This window comes from Ambystoma mexicanum, chromosome 3q (assembly GCF_040938575.1).
Source record: "Ambystoma mexicanum isolate Mex_15411 chromosome 3q, UKY_AmexF1_1, whole genome shotgun sequence".
Classification (NCBI taxonomy): Eukaryota; Metazoa; Chordata; class Amphibia; order Caudata; family Ambystomatidae; genus Ambystoma; species Ambystoma mexicanum.
Window position 1 is genome coordinate 1,170,936,024 of NC_090926.1, and position 23,152 is coordinate 1,170,959,175.

At 49.9% G+C, this 23,152-nt stretch overlaps 1 protein-coding gene across 3 annotated transcripts in view; it reads left to right on the forward strand.

Annotated features, from left to right (window-relative positions):
• The window catches only part of GMIP (GEM interacting protein), a 588,802-nt gene that overhangs the window by 427,396 nt on the left and 138,254 nt on the right, over positions 1-23,152 (forward strand). For all 3 annotated transcript variants that reach the window (XM_069604014.1, XM_069604013.1, XM_069604015.1), the window contains one exon: positions 13,923-14,113. In XM_069604014.1, the coding sequence (XP_069460115.1) occupies positions 13,923-14,113 (191 nt within the window). The remainder of the gene's footprint in view (positions 1-13,922; positions 14,114-23,152) is intronic.

The window sequence follows — 23,152 nt, forward strand, 5'->3', positions numbered from 1 at the left end:
CCTCCTTGGAACAATACCAGGAGATGGTAACAGCGATTCAGGGTCTCCAGACGGAGGTTCAGAGCCTTCGAACAGAGAACATCAACTTACGGCAGCAGGTGGCAACTCGAGAGGATTTCCGAGGCGACCTGCCTCCCCTGACGTTTTCCTTCGGGAAGTATGATGGCAGTCCACAACTCCTGAAAGAATTTTTGGATGCCTGTATGATTTACTTTACCTTTCGACCTAAGGCCTATGAACTCGATAGGGCCAAGGTTGGGTTTTTGGTCTCCAACCTAGTAGGTAATGCTTTAGCGTGGGCTACTCCCTTGATAGCGCAAGCAAATCCTGCGATTAATGATTACGCACAGTTCCTTCTATTGATGCGGAACAGATTTGAACGACCAGAGGTCCAATATTCTTCATACGAAGCCCTTCTGGATCTCCGTCAGGGGAATCAAGGAGTACAGACATACGCCTCCGCATTTCTGAAGTTGGCGACGGAGGCAGGGTGGCCAGATTCAGCCCAGCAGACCCTCTTCCGACGAGGATTACATGATGAACTTAAAGACGAACTAGCCCGGATGGCACGTCCTGCTTCCTTCCCAGAGTTGGTCACGCTGTCCCTGCAATTGGAGTTTAGATTGCAAGAGCGAAGATTAGAAAGGAGGAAGTTCAGACCACATCAGACCTTCGGAGTACCCGCCTCAAACCCTTCTAATCGATCGCAGCCAGAGGAACCTATGCAAATAGGATCAACTAGGGGCCCATTGACTCCCGAGGAACGAAAAAGACGCAGAGAGCAGGGTCTCTGCATGTACTGCGGATCCTCTAAGCATCTGCTTCGGAGTTGTCCCGAAGTTCCCCCGAGACGGTCGGGAAACGCGTCTCCCCGGTCTTAAGCAGGGAAAGGCACCGGGTGGAATCGATTAATCCCTGCAATTCCAGGCAACAGGATAAGTCGAAGGAGGACCATAGACTCATGGTTTTTACAGTACATCTGACGTTCGGATCTCTTGCTTCATTAGAAACTTTGGCTATGCTGGATTGCGGTGCTGCTGGAAATTTTATAGACATTCAGTGGGTTCGAGAACAAGCTATTCCCCTAATCCAGAAAGTCTGTCCTTTACCGGTAGAGGGTGTAGACGGAGCTCCTCTCTCTTCTGGACCTATCATTCAAGAGACTTGTCCAGCCACTATGTCCTTGTTCCAACACCAGGAACAAATAACCTTTGATGTCATCAGAGCTGCCCATTTTCCCGTCATCCTGGGCATACCCTGGTTGCGTAAGCACAATCCCAGGATAGACTGGGCTACTAATACTGTGAGTTTTCAGTCTTCATATTGTTACACTTCGTGTCTTCCCCAGACATCTCCTTTCAGGGGAAAGGGAGCTGCTATTCCAACCTCCTCGGCTGTGGTTCAAACAATCCCTCCTTATTATCAGCAGTATGCCGAGATATTTGAGGACAAACTTCCCCGTACTTTACCTCCTCATCGTGCAGAGGATTGTGCCATCAATTTGAAACCCGAAGCATCTGTACCCTTTGGACGCATGTATCCGATGTCCCTACCAGAAAGAAGGGCATTGAAGGAGTATCTAGATGCTAATCTACAGAACGGCCTGATCCAGGAATCTCATTCCCCCGCTGGGGCTTCAATGTTCTTCATCCCAAAGAAGGGCTCTACTGAACTCAGGCCGTGCATTGATTATCGCGGATTGAACAGCTTGACTATACGGGACAGATACCCTATGCCTCTCATAAAGGAGGTACTCGAAGCAGTAGAAGGAGCCTCTATATTCACCAAATTAGACCTTCGGGGAGCCTACCATCTGCTGAGAATAAAGAAAGGGGATGAATGGAAGACTGCCTTTCGAACTCCTCTGGGACACTTTGAATATAGAGTCATGCCCTTTGGTCTGGTGAATGCCCCGGCAGTCTTCCAGCGCTTTGTAGATAAGATTTTCTCTGACTTACTGTATGCCTCAGTGGTAGTCTATTTAGACGATATTTTGGTCTTTTCCTCCTCTCTCTCGGAACACCGAAGACATGTCTCCCTAGTCCTCCAAAGATTAAGGGAAAATCAGCTTCTGGTTAAGCCAGAAAAGTGCATTTTCGAGGCTGCCTCAGTGTCATACTTAGGTTTTATCGTCTCCAAGGAAGGGGTACAGACGGATCCTGAGAAGGTAAGGGCAGTCCTTAGGTGGTCTGTTCCGAAGAGTCCTAAGGACATACAGAGGTTTTTGGGTCTTTCCAACTTCTACAGAAGATTCATCCCAAACTTCTCTGACATAGTCTTACCCATCACTCGTCTTCTAAAGAAGGGCCAGAAGTTTGAATGGGATGAGGATGCCGACCAAGCCTTCCTGGTACTCAAGAAAGCCTTTACTACAGCCCCCATTCTGGTGCAACCTAACCAGTCTCTCCCCTTTGTGGTTGAAACAGATGCCTCTGGAGGGGCTATTGGAGCTGCCCTTCTACAAACCGGCAAAGATGGAGTGGAACATCCGGTGGCTTATTATTCTAGAACCCTTACACCTAGCGAAAGGAATTACTCGGTTTTGGAACGAGAGTTACTGGCTATCCGACAGGCCTGCATCGAATGGAGACATTTGTTACAGGGAGCTGCCCATCCCTTTCTGGTTCGTACTGACCACAGGAATCTGAAGATATTGCAGCAAATGGAGTGTCGTAATTCCAGACACGCTCGATGGGCCTATTTCTTTTCCCAATATGACTTTGAAATCACATATCTTCCCGGAAAGGAGAACGCCTTAGCAGACGCTCTCTCTCGGAGCCTGGAGTACCGAGAGGAAGAGAAACAGGGCCAGGATGGGATGTTTGCTGGCAAGAGAATCCTGGGAATGGTCAACTCTTTCCTACAAGAAGTAGAGCTTGCCACTAACCATATCGAGGTGTCTTCAGAGTATCAACCGCTTCTGGAGAAGAAGGGTGGATTGTACTTTCATCAAGGCGCTCTATTTCTACCGTCTAAGGAATTCCAAACGCAAGCCCTATATTGGTGTCACGACCTTCCGTCTGCGGGTCACAAGGGACAGAGGGCAACCCTAGGCCTGGCTTCTAGATATTTCTGGTGGCCGACAATGGTAAAGGACACTAAGACATACGTGATGAGTTGTCCAGTCTGTGCTGCCAACAAGAATACCACTCACAGACCTTTGGGCCTGCTCCAACAAGAGCCTCTACCATCCCAGCCTTGGATACATGTATCTACCGATTTCATTGTAGATCTTCCCCCTTCAGGGGATTACACAGCAATTATGGTGACGATTGACTCCCTGAGCAAGATGGCACATTTCTCTCCCTTACATGGCTTGCCTTCCGCCCCTGTGACTGCCGAGGTGTTCCTGAGAGACGTAGTGAGACTACATGGCTTGCCTCGGACCATTGTGTCTGATAGGGGTACCCAATTTACCTCCCGTTTTTGGTCAGCATTATGCAACTCTCTGGGGATTCAGAGGGCATTGTCATCTGGTTACCATCCCCAGAGTAACGGCCAGACCGAACGCCTCAATGCCACCGTTGAACAATATCTACGTTGTTTCTGCAGTCAGGAGCAGGATAAGTGGCAGTCCTATCTAGCACTGGCAGAGTTTACATATAACAACACCCAACATTCTGCTACAGGTATCAGTCCCTTCTTTTTTACCTACGGGTATCATCCGAGACATATACCTCTTTTCGAGAGTCCTTCTACTACTGTGCCCTCGGTGGATCGACATCTTCATGATCTCCGTATCATCCAAAAGGAAGCGGGACAGAAGTTGGAGGCAAGTCGGATACGTTACAAGAAGTATGCTGATAAGAAGCGATCCCCCAACCCTAACTGGGTTGTAGGAACCAAGGTGTGGTTATCAACCAAATATATCCCACGTTGGGTTCACCCAGGAAAATTCTCGGCCCGCTTCATAGGTCCGTTCCCCATTGCATCCCAAGTAAATCCTGTGGCCTTTCGATTACAATTACCACCCAAGATGAAGAGGATTCATCCTGTTTTCCATACGTCTCTCCTAAAGGCTTACGTTCCCGATCCTACGAGTCATCGTAGACCCTCTTCTTTAAGGATCGAGGACCCGGACCCTGATGAGTATGAGGTGGAAAGGCTGGTGGATTCCCGTTACAGACATGGCACCGTACAATACCTGGTCCATTGGAAAGGATACTCCACAGCAGAACGATCTTGGGAGCCCAGACGTAACATCCATGCCCCACGCCTTCTCAGACTGTTCCATCGCCTTCACCCAGGGAAGCCTGGGGGAGAAGGGATAAGGAGAGGGCATACTGTCACGCCGCTGAGACCGTGGAAGTTATGGGCAAGATGGAGGCGTTATTAGGTCCTGATGGTCTGTCGGTGAGCGGTCCAGTCTTTTTGGTTGTCGCGGCATTTAAGGAAGCCACGCCCCCCCTGCGAGTTGCGCCAGGCGAAGGCCGTTCTCTCTTGCCTTCCCATATTCCTTCGGTCTTACCATCCTTCTCTTTCACTCCTATTTCTTTCGTGTACTCTGGCATTCACTCAACCTCGCATTCGCGCACTCTCATAGTCACTTGCTCTCTCTCATTCTAACTCTCTCGCATTCACTCTACCTCGCATTCGCGCACTCTCATAGTCACTTGTTCTCTCTCATTCTTACTCTCTCGCATTCACTCTACCTCGCATTCGCGCACTCTCATAGTCACTTGCTCTCTCTCATTCATATTCTCTCGCGTTCACTCTCTCTCACCCTCACAGACTCTGTGCTACTCTCCTTTGCTCTCGTGCATTCTCTCTCCATACCAACTTACCTCCGTCAGCAGTCTTCGGAGCCTCTGTTTGATCCTGCGGAGTCTGATAAGTCCTCCTTCGTGGCTCCTCATCCCATCGCCTCTTCCAAGGCGCCCTCATCCCTGCCAAGGAATCACAGTCCTGTTACTGTTTTATCAACTGGACATTAGTCTCAAGACTCTTAAGGCATCTGGATCCGCTGTTCCTCCAATCTATCCTCGCCAGCAGCCTCACAGGGTTTTTTCTGCCTTACTGGCTTTTTCCCTGTTTTGGGAGGGGCGGACTCCCCAGGGTTCACCTGACGGTATATTCTAATAACGGTCAAGGTGGCCTCCGGAGGAGACCGTCCCTATCTCTTCGAACGCAAGAAGGGTAAAGGACTCCTTAAGAAGGACACTGAAGAGGAGAAAACCCCGAAAGACCGGAGGAGAAGACAGAAAGCCACCAGTCACAGTGAAGACCAAGGTGAGGAGACTCCAGGGGAAGGAACTTTGGGAAGTAGTTTTGACACCTACTGGCAAGGAGGAAGGAATCATTGGACCCTTGAATACAACCAACTAGCCTACCTACTCAGCCGTTGCCATCCATGGCACCCGTTCCCCTTATTACACTAGCTCTTACCTTGCAGTGGACAAATCGTACCAAGAAAACTGTACCACAAATTTGGAAGTACTGGCCTTGGACATCATCAAGACCCTGACCTACCCAGTGATACTTGAGCTGCATGGCTAACCGAACACAACGCGCAGATGAATTGGGTTACTCGCGCACTGATATTTTGTTCGGGCCACAGTACCACCCACTGTTGTTCTTCTAATCAGCCCATACCTCCAGTTTTCAGTGTCCAGAACACCTACGTTCAAGGCAGCATCAGCCCAATACCAGAAAGTTGGTCCCAATTGAGTATCATCAGCACTTAGACGTCTTTTCAGAACCTGAACCCTTCCGGCGACCACCCCATAGATCGTATGAATGCGAAATCTGGATCCATGAAGACAAACCCATTCCACATGAGAGGATGTATCCCCTAATGATGTGGCAGGATTGTTATGCTGTGCTATGGTATGCTACATTATGCACTCTCATACATTTAGCTCTGAGATCATCAATTTTTGCCTTTGCCTGAGGCCTCCGTCTGCACTCAGCTCCTCTGATGAGCCTAAACACTGCCTGGTGCAGATTAGAACAAGACCCATAACAAGGCAAAGGGACACATCAGACCTTCTCTTCTGTTTGCTCTCTACAAGTGTAGCATCAGCACCATATATGGTAGATACAAGTAGGGTTTCTGTGAATGCCGCTTATCCATATTACAGCACAATGTACCCGAAAACTTTGTCTCAAGGCCGCAAGTGAGATGATGACAGTTATTGCCAAATCTCTATAATTTCATGCAACTTTCCACCCACCATTGTGAAAATGCTATAATATATTAAATATTGCTTATGATATGACCTGTGCTCTAAGGGCTGCCCCTTCAGAGCTCCATATGACAACTGGATCACCACGCAATCGAATGCTGAGGACATGTCCAGCGAGGTCATGTAAACAGAGCCAGCTGGCTATGTTTGACCTTATGTGACAAGTGAGCCAGAAGAGTGGCATTAAGTGAAGTTGCCATTTGCTGTCTAAAGCAAACCTTAAAACTTGATAGGACATTTGACTGAGTCAGTCATCTGTTTAGATCTCTTAGAAGGAGAGATGGAAAAACCTTGGTCACATCATCGATTAAGGCTATGGGTCTATAGTTGGAGGGATCAACAAAGTCTTGCTTTTTATAAATTTGTATAATGATCGAGTGGGACCATGAAACAGGTATGTTGTGTGTTTGATGAATTTCATCGAAATAAGGCTTCAGAATCTGTGCCCAAAAAGGTGGTTCCTTTTTCAATATGAAAGGTGGTAGGCAAAAAGGCATTTTCCTCTGCTCCCATCCTGCAACATACAGACAACACCAAACCTTTTGCGGTGGAAGCCGATACATCCAACCACACCATTGGGTCTGTTCTGCTACAAAAGAGGGAAGAAACAAGCCTTGAACATTCTGTCACTTGGTATTCCAGGAAATTAAAACCAAACAAAGTCCATTATTTTGTCATTGAAAAGGATTTCTTGGCCATAAATGAATCCTTCATAGAATGGCAGCAGCATCTGCAGGGTGGACTGAGCCCAGCTGAGATTAGGACGGATCATCATAACCTTCAGTACCTCCACTCTTTGGCTGTCACAATGCCAGGCAAGCCCGGTGGGCCTTTTTCTTTTCTCAATTTGATTTTTGGTTAGTCTACATTCCTGCTACTCAGAACTATAAGGCACTACCACGGTCACTCCTCATTGACGAAAGGGAGACACTTGATTTAAAGATCTTAGCATCCAAACATTTTCTGGCCACGCATGCACCCTGTATTGCACACATAAAACCATATACCTCTCTTGACGACAGCATCCCTGTGTTGCTCCAGACACCCAACAATCGATTGGAACAAGGATTACTTTTCCACGGCAAAAGGCTGTGCATACCTGCAAAAATTATGCATACTCAAGTCCTAAGATGTTTTCACAATTCCAAGGACTAAGGGGCTATCGAGGCACCCTAGATCTGATCCAATGCCAGTTCTTGTCACCCAGCCTCCCTACCCAAGTGCAGGAGTATGTAGCATTGCGTCCTGTCTGTGCACAGAATAAGACACCCCGTTGAAGACCTGTGGGGTTGCTGCAGCCTTTGGAGTTTCAGCCTTATCCCTGGAACACAATCACCATGGATTTCATAGTCGAACTACCACCTTCGGAAGGCAAGACTTGCATTATGTTTGTGATCGACTGTTTTACTACACTTGCTCATTTTCCTGCATTGGCAAAGCTACGCACGGCAGAAGAAATGACACATGTCTTGATCCGGGAAGTGTACAGGAATCATGGACTACCCAACAAAATCATCTCAGACTACAGTACTCAATACATATCCCGCTTTTGGACAACTGTATGCAACCATCTGGAGATCCAAAGGGTTCTGAGCTCAGGGTACTACCCGCAAACAATGGTAAAATGGAGTGTACTAATCGAACAGTGGAACAATACCTGCATGCCTTCTCCAACATATTCCAGTCCAACTGGAATCGCCACCTGCATCTGGTAGAAATATCCTGCAACAACTCAGTCCACTTGGTAAACCAACATGTTCTTACCCACCGTTTCACCTAGTGCCCTCTGTGGATGCTTTGACCCAGGAAAGCCAAGACATTCAACGATTCACTATGACTACCATCGAAACCACTAAAACTAACCAAAAGAAATATGCAGATCTGCACCATTTCTCCTTTCTGGGGTACCATTTAGGGAGTATGGTTCGGCTGTCTTCTAAAAACTTTCCGGCCCATAACTTCTCACCAAGTTGAAGCCCTGCTACTCTGGTACCTTCTGAATCACAAAATGCATTTCGCCAGAGGCTGTTCTCCTACAACAACCCTCCTCCTGGTGGGTCCATCCTTCTTTTCATATTTCATTACTGAAAAAGGCATCTTTAGGATCAGTACTAGTGCCTGAAGCCTACACCTGTTCATGTGTATGGATCAACGGACTATGAAGTCAATGAAATATGTGGTGCACGGCTCAGGAGCAACCGGCTGTACTGCCTGGCGTGACAGGACATGGAGACCCTCATCCTTCGTTCATGCCCCTGCTCGGGTAAGCATTTTTACTTTTCGGTCTCCTTGGAAGCATGGAGCACATTCAAGCCTTCGGAGAGGGCATAGTGTCAACACTGTGCCCCGCCGCTCATGCTTACCACAGTCATCGCGACTCCTGCTCCGATGGTGGGCGGCATGGCACAGAGGCCAAATCGCTACCTGAATGCAGGAAGCTGAACCCAGCAGACCGGAAAAATTGGTGCGGCCAAGTTGTTTCATTGGGGTATGCGCCAGGGACTGGGGTCAGGTTTTTGGGCATGCGCAATAGCCACTACGGAGCCTGTGTGGGGATGCGGCGGCCTCGTTTCTGTGCCTGCAACTTCAAAACACAGCCAGACATCCTCCTGATTGCGTCTCAACTCATCCTAGCGAGTGACGCTGTTGTTCCCTCTGCCCTTGTCTGCCAGTCGCTCTTTCATGTACCCTGCTGCCTTGCCTCCTCCTAACTCCTGGCTTGGAATCTAGCATCTTGGTCCCATATTGGTCCCATCTGTCCTCTCTTCTTCTTCCTTACCCTTTACCCTAGTCTTACCTGCCCCTCTTGGTCCTGTCTTTCCTGTCTAATCCTAATCCCTCTCTGTGGGTATTCATCAAAGATCAATCCTAGACCCACTTGTATTCACCCTGTATACCCACTCTCTCAGCAAACTCATTTCCTCTTTCAGCTTTCAGTAACACCTCTTTGCTGACGAGGCTCAGATTCTTTTCATCGTCCCCTCCGCTGCCACTGCAATCTATGAACTCATACCCAGCTACCTAAATTCCACCAACTACTGGATGGCTCTACGCTGTCTGATGCTAAACTTTTCAAAGTTGGAGGCCATCTTTCCCCTGCCTCCAATGCCAACTGCACTCTCCCTTCTCCCGTCTCTTTCCCCTCCGATCTCCTCACGCACTCCTCCATGGTGTGCAACCTTGGGCTACTCTTTGACAGTGGCCTGAAATGCTTCTGTTCACAATGGCCACTTCCATCGCAACCAGACTCAACCTTCTAACCATGAGAAATTAACCCCACACCTGATGCACAACTCAACTAAAACACTTATTTCTACAGTTGTGCTCTGGAAACTGGACTAATGTACAAGCCTATTTCTTGGTCTACCCCTGTACTCTTATGCTCTCCTCACCTTTGTAACAAGCACTCCTTTCAACCTTCCAAGATCCTCCTCCAGCTATCATTACTATGCTGGATGGCTCTCCATGGAAACTCGCCCTCTTTCAATTCCTGCTACTCATTAAACCATCCATAGTCGTGTCCCCCACTACATAGCCGATGGAATTTCACACTACTCTCTCTCTTAAACTCTCCACTCTTCATCTCCTCGCTACCAATCAGTTCCCCGCTCCCCTGTGTCTCCCTCCCACGTTCACTCCTTTTAACTAATCGCCCAACTCAATTGGAATGCTCACCGCTAGCCATTAAAGCCATCTCTTCATTGGAACCCCTCAAAACACGGCTTCAACGCCGCCTGCTAGTGATGGAAGGAGCCCTTCAAAACCCTCTCCCCCTTGTATCCAAACTAACCGCCCGACCTTGCTCTCCTGCATCCTGCACTCAGGGGCAACTCAATAAAATGTGTACATGTAAAAACTGCTCGCAGGATCCCAATGTTAAAAATACTCTTCTATCGTTCAGTCCCTGCCCCCGGTGTATGTTCATACCCTTACCCCTTATCACCTGGTATAGTGTGCTTACCCTTACCCCTTACCACCTGGTATAGTGCGCTTAACCTTACCCCTTATCACCTGGTATAGTGCGCTTAACCTTACCCCTTATCACCTGGTATAGTGCGCTTACCCTTACCCCTTATCACCTGGTATAGTGCGCTTTCCCTTACCCCTTATCACCTGGTTTAGTGCGCTTTCCCTTACCCCTTACCACCTGGTATAGTGCGCTTACCCTTACCCCTTATCACCTGGTATAGTGCGCTTAACCTTACCCCTTATCACCTGGTATAGTGCGCTTACCCTTACCCCTTATCACCTGGTATAGTGCGCTTACCCTTACCCCTTATCACCTGGTATAGTGTGCTTACCCTTGCCCCTTATCACCTGGTATAGTGTGCTTACCCTTACCCCTTATCACCTGGTATAGTGCGCTTACCCTTGCCACTTATCACCTGGTATAGTGCGTTTACCCTTACCCCTTATCACCTGGTATAGTGCGCTTACCCTTACCCCTTTCACCTGGTATAGGGCGCTTACCCTTACCCCTTTCACCTGGTATAGTGCGCTTACCCTTACCCCTTATCACCTGGTATAGTGCGCTTACCCTTACCCCTTATCACCTGGTATAGTGCGCTTAACCTTACCCCTTACCACCTGGTATAGTGCGCTTACCCTTACCCCTTATCACCTGGTATAGTGCGCTTACCCTTACCCCTTAACACCTGGTATAGTGCGCTTAACCTTACCCCTTATCACCTGGTATAGTGCGCTTACCCTTACCCCTTACCACCTGGTATAATACGCTTACCCTTACCCCTTATCACCTGGTTTAGTGCGCTTTCCCTTACCCCTTACCACCTGGTATAGTGCGCTTACCCTTACCCCTTATCACCTGGTATAGTGCGCTTACCCTTACCCCTTACCACCTGGTATAGTGCGCTTAACCTTACCCCTTATCACCTGGTATAGTGCGCTTACCCTTACCCCTTATCACCTGGTATAGTGCGCTTACCCTTACCCCTTATCACCTGGTTTAGTGCGCTTTCCCTTACCCCTTACCACCTGGTTTAGTGCGCTTACCCTTACCCCTTATCACCTGGTTTAGTGCGCTTTCCCTTACCCCTTACCACCTGGTTTAGTGCGCTTACCCTTACCCCTTATCACCTAGTTTAGTGCGCTTACCCTTACCCCTTATCACCTGGTTTAGTGCGCTTGCCCTTACCCCTTATCACCTGGTTTAGTGCGCTTTCCCTTACCCCTTACCACCTGGTTTAGTGCGCTTGCCCTTAACACCTGGTTTAGTGCGCTTATGTAAAGGACACCCTCTGTTCTCAGGTGTAAGTCATTTGTGTTCTGCTGCAGATGAGGCGATTAGAGACTGTGGCCCTGATGGGCAAAGATTTACTGGTATCAGGTAATAATGTCCCCATACATAATGTCCCCATACATAATGTGCCCATACATAATGTGCCCATACATATGTCCCTGGAAAAAGCCATTGGCGACATTATATATGGTGACATTATGTTTGGAGATGGGTTGCAAGGAAAAAAATAATAAACGTGTGGGTTGCGGGGTTGTCCCCCGCACGTTCAATGTAATGTCTCTGCAAAAAACTGCGACTTTTTTGTCAGGAGACATTTTTGCAGGGACATTATTACATGGAACCGACTTGCTTGGAAACAATGGAGGCAAATCTTTCGATGCCCGGAACAACTTTGCAATGCTCACGTGCACATATTATTAACATACACATGTGCTCAGGAGCATCTCAGAGATGCTTGCGCCGTCTCCTTATTTGCACAAACCTAATGCTTTGTGGGTCTGGGAAGTAAGTGTAAATACGAGGTGCTCACAGGCACCTCCCCAAACGCTTCTGTATAAACCTTTGTGACACAGGCTTTATAATCGAGGAGTAGATAACTATGGGCTTGCACCTTTCCCATGCACAGAGCTGGCAAAGCAGATGTTACAGGGATGATAGCTCGGGGACAACGCGCTCACCTTGGAAGCAAGACGATGCGGTGCATCACATGTTCGATCCCCAGGTTCGGCTTAGAAACCTCCGGGGTATTAAGCATGTTATAAATAACCAATTACAGTGGTGATCGCTGTAGTGATTACAACATGTGTGTTTATGGAATTATTTTTAGGGAAGCCGTTTGATGTTGTTGGCTCAGTGGGTCATGTCTTGGCGATTTGACGGTTGTTTATTTGATAGGATATAATACGATATTGACAACGCGCCTGTACACATGTTTTTCTAGGCGCGAATAAAATGTTAAACAGATTAATAACGCAAAAAAATCAAAATAAATAATGTGTTCTGCCATGCCTCACTCTCACTTTAGAGTTTTTAACATCCTATATTCATGTATATACATGTATATATATAATTCCTTTAGAATGCCTGTGCATTTGAAAACGACCGTCTTGTTACATTGTTAGGGTGTCTAAAATATATATTGAAAGTGATCATTAGAAATGAACATTGCACAGTTTTAAAAAGAATCAGTTTACAATGTTAGTAGAACTAAATCATTTCTTTTTTAGTTTTGTTCTGAAGGCTTTTTTTTTCTCCCTGTGTTTTTTCTCCGGTCACTCCGTTGTCATCGGAGTCTGGGGTGGCTTTAGCAAAAGCACGCCCGACAATGCGACTGTCACGCAGATAAAAAGAGACAGACATAGAGAATACTGAGCGACAAAGGGAGCGAGAGTGGTAGATCCGTGTATGAAACGCTGGGTACAGATAGTCACTTTAAAAAATGTCTCGCTGAGTCAAGCTGCATGTAGTGCCAGGTCCAAAGTTTAACTCCGAAAGGGAGTGTGAGGCTGCTGCAGGTCAACCAACACAGAGGCCGACCTACCAAAATTCAACCAGGAGCAAAATCTGACAAATATTAAGAATTGTGTCCTCATAAGTGATCGTACAAACTAAGCCTGCAAGGAAGTAAAAAGGTAAGTAGGGGGAGGCTGATGCTGGGGGGGAGGGGGGTGGGGGGGGGGGTAGAACTAGCCTTATAAATAAGTATTCCAATAAAAAAAGGTCTACTTTGTATATCGACATCCATTACAATTAAACAACAATTATGTATGTCGCGTCCGGATGCAGCACTGCTCCATAAGGCAATGGCAAGTATCCCATGTGCGCCTAGAAGTCGAGCTTTTTCAGTTGATTCTGATACCCACAGTTCATTCTTGTATATTCTCTGAACTGAGGGGTTCATTTCCAGTGATTGCCACAAGGTGCTGCTGTGGCATGTTTGGCGTGTTAAATGTAATGGCCTGTTGTGCTCTCTCCTTACTTGGAGAAGAGGGCTTGTCTTGCATGTTTAAAACCACCATGACAATGAGGGTGTTTGGCAAACTAATACTATAGGAAGTTGACTTTGGGGAGGGATATGGGAAGCCGTTCAGGTCAAAATTACACCTTTGAGAATGTGGCATATTGAAATGAATACAACATGCAATGAAATGAGTAAGGCATGCATTGAGAGGGCTCTGATATGTATCAAAATGAGGATGACATGTATTGAAATGCATATGACATACCCTGAAATTCAGTGAATAAGACATGCATTGAAATGAATATGACACATGTTGAAGTGAATATGATATGCAATGCACTGAATATGACACCCATTCGTCAGACTTATAATAAGCAGAGTGACATCTGGAATCCAGCTGCAGGAGACACCCCTTCCGCACGCACCTCCTTATCGTTTGAAGATGCACAGCCACAAGACAATCTTCTGTGTGAGCCTTGGATCACAATGTGAAACATTCTTTTTTAATTCTATACAGGTCACCTTAAACCTGTTCTACATGCAGAGGAAGCATTCTGAAAGGATGCCAACCCGGTACCAGAGCCTTGCGGACAGCTGCCAGCCCTACGTTCTGGGCGAGAAGTACCTGGCGTTCATTCAGGGGCTGCCTCGGAGAGAGACACGTGTCGAGGTGTTTGAGTTTGAAGAGTTTTTCCCCATAACCAAAAGGTGAGTAAACTAAGCATGCTCCTTTTTTAGATAATGATGTGTTATTTATATAGCGCTCTCGCAAAAGCGCTTTACATAGAACATATTTACATACAATTTTCACCCAAGCAAAGTTGGTACTCATTTATTCGCCTCAGAAGGGTGAAAGGCTAACTTGTCAGGATTCGGGCCTGCAGATCACACACATATCAGCACAAGCGCTCAACGTACTGAGCTATCTTACCAGCTTATATGGCCGTTTGGTGGCAGAGGCACCATATTGCAAGCTTTTATCATGTTCATAGTGAGGACTGAGTCGACCCACTGGGCTAAGTATTGCAAACCAATCATTCCATGTTTTGTGTATGCCTCCTCATGCAAAGTAGTGCATTGCTAAACTATACATGCAGCATGGACATGGAATGCTGTGAATGCATGTTTCATGAGGTAGGGGAGATCAACGGTGCCATGCCCATCCCAATCCCATTCTGAATACATATCAGTGGCATTCCTCTTCTCCGCCAGTTCTAAGCTGCAAAAAGATGGCACTTGCAAATGCTGCTACTTGATAGGAGGTGGCACCAGAGGACTATTGCTGTAAATGTTCATTAAATGAACAAATCGATCCAGCCAAAGGCTGTAAAACACAGGAGGACCCCATTCCACATGCATGAACAAGTGGAGAAAGAACTTAAAGCATTGGAAGAAGCCGGCATAATAGAGGAGGTAACGGGACCTACACCATGGGTCTCCCCAATGGTGGTCACAAAAAAACCCAAACAGCCGGGAAAAGTCTGAATTAGCATAGACATGCGTCTCCCGAACACTGCCATCAAGCGGGAGTGCCACATCACGCCTACCCTTGATGAAATCGTGGCTGATCTCAAGGGATCAAGAGTCTTCTCCAAGGTCGATTTGAAAGCAGGATACCACCAGCTAAAGCTGCATAGGGATTCTCGATACATAACCACTTTTTCGACACACATGGGTTTGCGAAGATATAAGCGTTTAAGCTTTTGGATCTCTTCGGCTGCCGAAGTCTTTCTACAGACAATTCAGGAAGTCATCCGGGGCATACCAGGTGTCCTAAACATGAGTTACGATATCCTGATCCATGCTCAGGACAGAGAAGAACACTTGAGGAGACTACAGATGCTCCTGGGCAGACTAGAAGATGCTGGACTGGGGGCGCTGTTGAGCAGCCGGCATGATGGCTGCCTAGCTTCTTAGCTCCGTGACCCGACGACTGAGAATCCGCCAGAATCAGCGGGATCCTCCTTCATCCTTAGCTGAGACAGAGCGTATCGTGTTTGACAACACTTGCCCTGCATACTGATCCGGGTTTTGGAGGAAATCGGAACCTTGGGGCCGTGTGAAGCTCTTCTTCTCTGGAGGCCGCCGCCCGACAACTAAGGCCCACTCGGCTCCGAACAACTGCTGCGGGGGTCGGCCCCCTGAGTCCCGCCGGGCCGAGGGTCTGACATCTGCGCCCTGCTACCCGGAGCGCCGGGCCCACTCTCCGCTCTGCTTGGCCAGCGGCCCGGCTTGTGCTTGGCACGTCTCCGGGCCGACGCCTCCTCCACGCTCCGGCTCTCCTTGCGGCCGGGTGGGCTGCTGCTGGCCGCTGGCCCGTCCTCTCCGGCCCCCCCCGGAGGGGTGCTGATTCGAGGCTTGCGGCGCCCCCCGGGACCGCTGGATCCCTGCACGCCACACCATGCTGCTGGAGCGCCCCCTGTCTCTGTGCCCGATTCTCCGGGCGATCTCTCCGCTGGATCCCGCGCCCCTGGAGGGGCTGCTTGCTGGTCCTTCTCTCCCTGGAGCGACGTGGCCCTTCCGACTGCGCCCTGCCCCCGCATCTCTTCGCTGGATTTCGCGCCCCCGGGGGCTGCTTGCTGGTCCTCCTGCCCTGGAGCGCCATGGCCCCTCCGGCTGCGCCCTGCACCCCGCCTGCCCCTTCAGGACGGGGCCACAGTGCTGACCTCACACCCGCCCACATACTCCGCGCCCTGGCGCCTGGTGGCTGGGGTCAGCTGGGACCCCTGTGGAGGCGGTGACTGGGACATCTCATCTGCAGGTGAGGGATTGGGGGCCTGGGGCTCATGTTTACTGTACCCCCCGGGAACTACGGGCCATACACTCCATATCTGCAGACGCAGTGGGCTCCTGGCCGGTTGGGTGGCCGCAGGCCTACAGGCCCATAAGCAACTACCCTAATGTGACTTGGTGGCCCCCCCTGGTGGTCCGGGGTTGTGCTGCTCCTCTCCTGTGGGCTTCCATCTATTTTTCTTCACCTGATCCACGGCCTGACCGCCTCTGCGGTTCCCTAGACTACGCAGTTATTTACCGGAACCCTTTAACTGCGACCCGGAATTGCGCTGCCCACTACTGCTGCACCAGCGCCTTGAGGCCCCCCCTAGCAGGCTTACCTCCGACCATTTGCATTGCGCTGGTGCGGCGCTGGGCACCTCAGCACCCTCCTCTCCTCACACTGTGCAACGACTTGCTGCGCCCTGAGCTCACTAGGCGCCCCCAGACTGGGCTGTCCCTCACTGCTGGCTCTGGTTGCCTGTACTCACCTGGCTCGGGGACGAGCGCTGCCTGTCGCTTTTCTTCCTAGGATATACTGTCGCCTGGGACACCTTGTCTGCCCCCCTGGGTGGGCCTGCTGCCCTGGCGCATACCTGCTGGGATAACCTACTGCAGTACCTGCCCTGCGCTTCTAAGTGTGCCTCCAAATATGTCCGGCAAGGCTCGTGGGGCTAACAAGGCTGGAGCAATGGACAAGTTTGCTAAATCACTCACTAAGCAGGATCAGGGTGGGGCTGCCCTCCAACAAGACGACCCAGATGTGTCCTTATGTCCCCCACAGCCTGATCTCCCGACACTTATGGAATCCATGGCCAAAAACTTTGCGTCATTTCACGAAAAATTAGACGACATAAACGCAAATGTAGCCTCACTACGCACCAAACTGGACCAACATGGCGCTAGGCTGGTCGAGGCCGAGACCAGGATTGGGACCACGGAGGATGAAGTACATGTGCTCCAGGGCACGGGCTCTAACCTGGTGCGTGATATGAAACAGATCAAAGCGAAGTGCGACGATTTAGAGTCCAGATCCCGCAGGAACAATATTCGCATTGTGGGGGTTCCGGAGGCGGCCCTCAAGGGCAAGATGGAACTCGCTGTTGAGACCCTTCTGAAGGACCTCCTGGGAGATCCCCAACTCTCCCCGTTCTTCACCATTGAGCGCACCCATCGCTCACTTGCCCCGCGCCCCAAGCCGGGGGACTTCCCTAGACCAATTATAGCCAAGGTCCTCAGCTTCCGGGATAGAGGCCACATCCTACGCCTAGCCCGCGAAAAAGGGGAACTGAAATTTGAGTCTCAAACTATTCGTATCTTCCCCGACTTTTCGGTCAATGTCCAAATGGAGCGCAGACTATTTAATGGTGTAAAGAAAATGCTTAGAGAAAGGAAAGTGGAATACGCTATGCTGTTCCCCGCAAGGCTGAAGCTCACCCATCGTAATAAACTGTACTTTTTCACGGTCCCTGAGGAGGCGGTGAAATTTATTGAATCTCATATTCCTGTCCCTGGTCCGGCGGACGACCTGGTGGAGGAGGGTTGAGTCGCCCTGCCCTGCACTCATTACCTGAATCATTTATGGTGTCATTGCCACGCTTGACACTGCAGTTTCCTTGTACTCCTTTATTCTTTCTTTTGTGCATTTATTGATTGTCGTAACTTTCTGTGAAGTCTCATGAAACGCAAATTGGGTCACTAGTGTGTGATCTGTTGGACACGGCACCCTGTCTGGGATCCTCTATTACTATACTTTCTGCTTACTGTACTCTACCATGGTGCTCCCACAACAACTTATTATGGTTACCTCTGCACTATATTCTGTGCAGTCCTCTGTTCAACCGCCGCAATCGGGCCCACGGCAGCAGCGACCCCCGCTGCAGTTGCAATGCCGAGTTTGGCTGGTTATGTTCATTGCTTGCGCCCCTGTTGGGCGCGGGGGCTCGCCTTGCCCCGTTGGGTTTGGCACAAGTGCCTTGGAATTTTGGGTGGGCTTTTGGGCACTGCTGTGTTTTGGGGGGCAGTGAGGGTGGGGGTGGGAGTAGTTCGGGGTTACTATGGCAAAACTGGTAGAGAAGTGGTAGCTTTTGGTACGATGCAACGGGCCGCCGTATTAGTGGCCAGCACTTGTTCAACATACTCTGTCACACATTACTGGGATCCCCCCTAAAGGGCTGCTGAATGGCCATTAGGCTAATGTCTTGGAATATCAGGGGGCTCAGCAACTTCACCAAGGCATGTAGGTTCACAGCCTATGCCCAGAGGCACGGGGTCAAAATACTTCTCTTGCAGGAGACCCACGCACTTGCTCATCTCTCGTCCTCCTTTGCCCCTGCATGGGGCTCCAACAAATACTATACAGCGTTCTCCTCACAGTCCAGGGGGGTCCTCATGCTAATCCACAAGTCCTTGGAGTTTTATCTTCGCGCCAGCCACATTGATGACCAGGGTAGATACGTGATCCTCCACTGTTTCCTTACTAATACAGAATGCCTCCTGGTCAACACATATGCCCCATGCATTGATGCACCCGAATTTTTTGACCACATCCTCGACACTCTCTCGCGATATGTTGGAGTCCCTGTTATCTGGGGGGGGGACATGAATCTCATCCTCGACACCGACTTGGACAGATCCGGTGCTGCACCTAGAACACTGTCCAAAGCCGCTCGTCGCCTCCATGCACACATGACCACTTCTGGGCTGGTAGACGCCTGGAGAGTATTTCACCCATCATCGAAAGAGTTCACATTTTATTCCTCTGTCCATGACAGCCACTCCAGGATTGATCTTTTTCTTCTCTCCTCAGGGCTCATGGGCAAAACGCTTACCACACAGATCCTGCCACGCACTTTATCCGATCATTCCCCGCTCACACTGAACATCGCCTTACACCCGGCCCTTCCCCAGCACTCCACCTGGTGGTTTAAGTTAGATGCACTGCACGATATTGTCTTCTAGGCTGACATCCTCGCAGATATCGCCTAGTTTTTTGATAACAACAAACGTCACGACACTACAGATGGGGTGAGATGGGAGGCCTTTAAGGTTTTCATCAGGGGCATGTGTATCTCTAGGGAGGCGGGGGTCCTGAAGGACATTAGAAACTCTCTGCGCTGTTCCGAGTCCAGACTCAAGGAGCTGGAGCGCGAGTATGCGACTACCCCCTCTCCACCCACGCTTGCACAGATTAGAACTGAACTGGACGCATTCGAGTCCTTTGCCCTTAGCGAGATAAAATACCTTGCCTGACCCGTTGCGGCTCGGAAGTATGGTGAGGGAGAGAGACCGGGCCGCACGCTTGCTCGCCTTGCCCGTGCCGAGGGAGGCAGGGCTCGGATTGATAGTATCATCGACAAAGATGGAATGAGGCATTGGTCTGATCGCCCCATTCTCGGGACCTTTGCAGATTTCTATGCCGCCCTTTACGCCCGGCAGCCAGCGCACTGCCCGCAGGACCTGGACGACCTCCTAGACCGCATCCCAATGTCTCTTATTTCCCTAGCCACCAAAGAACAACTAGAGTCTCCCTTCACCCTTGACGAGATCACCGCTGTAATTTCGGCCCTCCCTAAGGGTAAGGCCCCCGGCCCAGATGGCTTAACCGCCGAGTTCTATCAGGAACATGTCGCCCTCCTTGCTCCACGTCTTCACGAGGTTTGGGAGGAGTCGCTGCGCCTCTCTACCCTCCCCCGGTCCCTCCGCGAGGCCATCATCACGGTGCTTCCCAAGCCGGGCAAACCCCTGGATGAATGTGGCTCCTATAGACCCCTGTCCCTCATCAACACTGACACTAAAATCTTTGCTAAAATTATAGCAAATAGGTTCCTCCCCATCATGAAATACCTGATTCATCCTGACCAGAGCGGCTTTGTCCCTGCCCGTTCCACGGCATTAAATATTCGGCGACTGTTTAATGTTATCTCTAGAATCGGCCCCCAAGCCAACGCCGTAGCTCTGACGCTTGATGCCCAAAAGGCGTTCGACATGGTCTCGTGGCAATACCTTTGGGCGGTGCTGGAGAAGATGGGGGTCGGCCTGTACATGATGTCCTGCATTAAACTATTATACACTGACCCCTTGGCCAGGGTCCTGGTTAGCTCCCATCTGTAGGCTCCCTTCTCCCTCCACAGAGGGACACGGCAGGGGTGCCCGTTTTCTCCCTTGTTATTCGCGATGGCCATTGAGCCCATGGCGGATAGTGTGCGAAACAACCACGGGCGCAAAGGGATTCGCCTGCGGGACACCCCCGAAATTATATCACTGTATGCCGACGGCGTGCTTTTATACATTAGAGACCCCTCACTTCACCTTGACCCGATCATGCGCGAAATTATCAAAATTGGCACATTCTCGGGCTTCACCATAAATGACACTAAGTCAGAAATCTTTCCCCTCACGCCCGCAACTTCCCAACCTGCATGCAAATTTCCTCTCAAATGGGCCCCTGAGGGCATCAAATACCTGGGGGTTCAGGTGTCCCTCTCTAAATCCTCCTTATTGTCCGATAACTACGGGGCTGCCGCGCAATATGCCAATGCCAAGATGGAAAGATGGCGAAACCTCCCCCTCTCACTTTCAGGGAGAATCTCCCTAATAAAAATGATTATAGTCCCGAAGCTCCTATACGTATTTGCTAACGTCCCACTTTGGCCCGGGAGACAGTACTTTGCGGACCTGCACGCAGGATTTGCCCGATTCTTGTGGCACTCTGGTGCCGTGCGCAGAAAGTGCCAACATATGACCCTACCTTATGAGAGGGGCGGCTTCAATGCGCCGGATCTCGCCCAGTATTGGATCGCCGCTCAGGCTCAGCACGCTACATATTGGTACCACCACCAGGACCCCCCTCCCCCGCATGTCAAGCTCGAAATCCTTGCGACCGAGGAGGTAAATGTCATGTCCTTGATCCTTTTTCACTCGTATCGCTCTGAGGCCCCTGCTGACCCAGTGGCCTCCACCATAAGGGCATGGCGGCAGATCCTGATCCCCGGTTCTGGCTCCCCCCCGTATTACAAATGGCTTCCCCTTTGGTCATTCCCCGGCATCACCCCCACACAGGATAGGCTCCTTATGCGGCACTGGTCGGACCTGGGATACAGATCACTCTCCGACCTGTTCCCCGATGGGAAATTCATTACCCCTGATACCTGGAGACCGGGGCACTCCAAGTCCTCGTTGGAGCTGCTGCAATACTTCCGACTTAGGGTGGCGGTCCAAGACATGTGGCCTTCGTATCCGGACGAACCCCCTGAGTCCCCCGAGGTCTGCTACATTGCCAATTCTGCCGGCGGTAAGGGCATTGTATCCTCCCTGTACAAAATGTTGATGGCGCAAGCTGTTGAACCCCCCCACACTGTTCGAGATGCTTGGTGCCGCGATCTGGGATTAGACATCACGGATGATATGTGGACCAAAATGTGCATGCACACACGCAAGGTTTCTCTTAACTCCAGAGTAAGATGTGTTCAATACAAGTTACTTAATCGCCTGTACTACACACCCTATGCGATTGGGAAGTTTGCCCGGGACCAAACCCATCCCTGTCAAAGATGTAGATCTAATGATGCGGACCATGCACACATGTTCTGGTCCTATGGGGCACTGGCCCCGTTCTGGGATGCAGTGCTTGAGACTCTCTCCGAGATTGTGGGGTTCTCTGTCTGCCCTGACCCTTTGTCTCTTCTATTTGGGCTGTGGGAGGGATCAGAGGCGAAACGGGAGGCAAGGTTTCTGAATGTGGCGGCGATTGTGGCCAAGAAATGTATCCTGCAATGTTGGAAATGTAGATCCCCCCCTTCCCTGGAAATGTGGCTGAAAGCCCTCACCTGGATACAATCTTGTGAAGAAGACTACATTAACATGTTGCCAAGTACTGCTCGACCTAAAAACATATGGACAGGGTTTTGTAGCTATTTGAACCGAAAGGTGGATCTGGAGCTTCTATCATCTCCTCCGTCTCCAGATCCGGGGACGGATCACACTGCACGATAATGCCGTTATTGCTACCAGCCCCAATCATGATCATGTGTGGCCTACTGCTGGGCCTGTCCTTTGTCATTCACGCTTGAAATATGTAATGTGTGTTGTTGTTGCAACTTGTAGTGTACCAGCTACTACTTTTTTTGCCAATAAAGAAAAGTTATTAAAAAAAAAGAAGATGCTGGACTAACAATCCACAAAGAAAAATGTGAATTCTTCAAAACGGAAATTGCGTTCTTTGGCTACAAGTTCAGCAGCACTGACATTTCTCCGGACCCCCAGAAGGTTGCCGACATACAGGCTGCGCCCATGACACCCACTGAAGTGCGCACTTTCCTGGGGATGGCCACATACTGTGGGAGATTCATCCGGAACTTGGCCACGCTCTCGGAACCCCTTCGAGAGCTTACCAAGCTCAACACAAAGTGGGTGTGGGGGCAAGCGTGTCAGGAAGCGTTTGAAAACATCAAAGAGTCACTGTCCGTGGAAACGAAAATGGCGTACTACGACACTGCACTCCCAGCTGAACTATTTGTGGATGCCAGCCCTGTCGGCCTAGGGGCCATCCTCATGCAGGTCACCAAAGAGGGGAGAAGAGGCCCATTGCATACGCGTCAAGAGCTCTCACAATGACAGAGCAGCGTTACTCTCACATTGAGAAGGAGGCAATTGCGTACTTTGGGGGTGTCGTCACTTTCACCTCTATCTGTATGGCAGAAGATTCACGGCAGTTACGGATCACAAACCCCTGTTGCCAATCTTCATGGGCACATCCTCTCACCCGCCGGCCAGAATAGCCAAATGGCTGCTACATCTCGAACAGTACAATTTTGAGCTGGCCTATCAGCCGGGAAGTGGAAACCCGACAGACTTCCTCTCAAGACACCCTCGAGTGGCGACTCCACAGGAACTCTGACTCCGAAGAGACTGAGGAACATATCTGCCAGGTGGTGCGTGCCATGAGACCAAAAGCTGTTAGCATCGAAGACATTG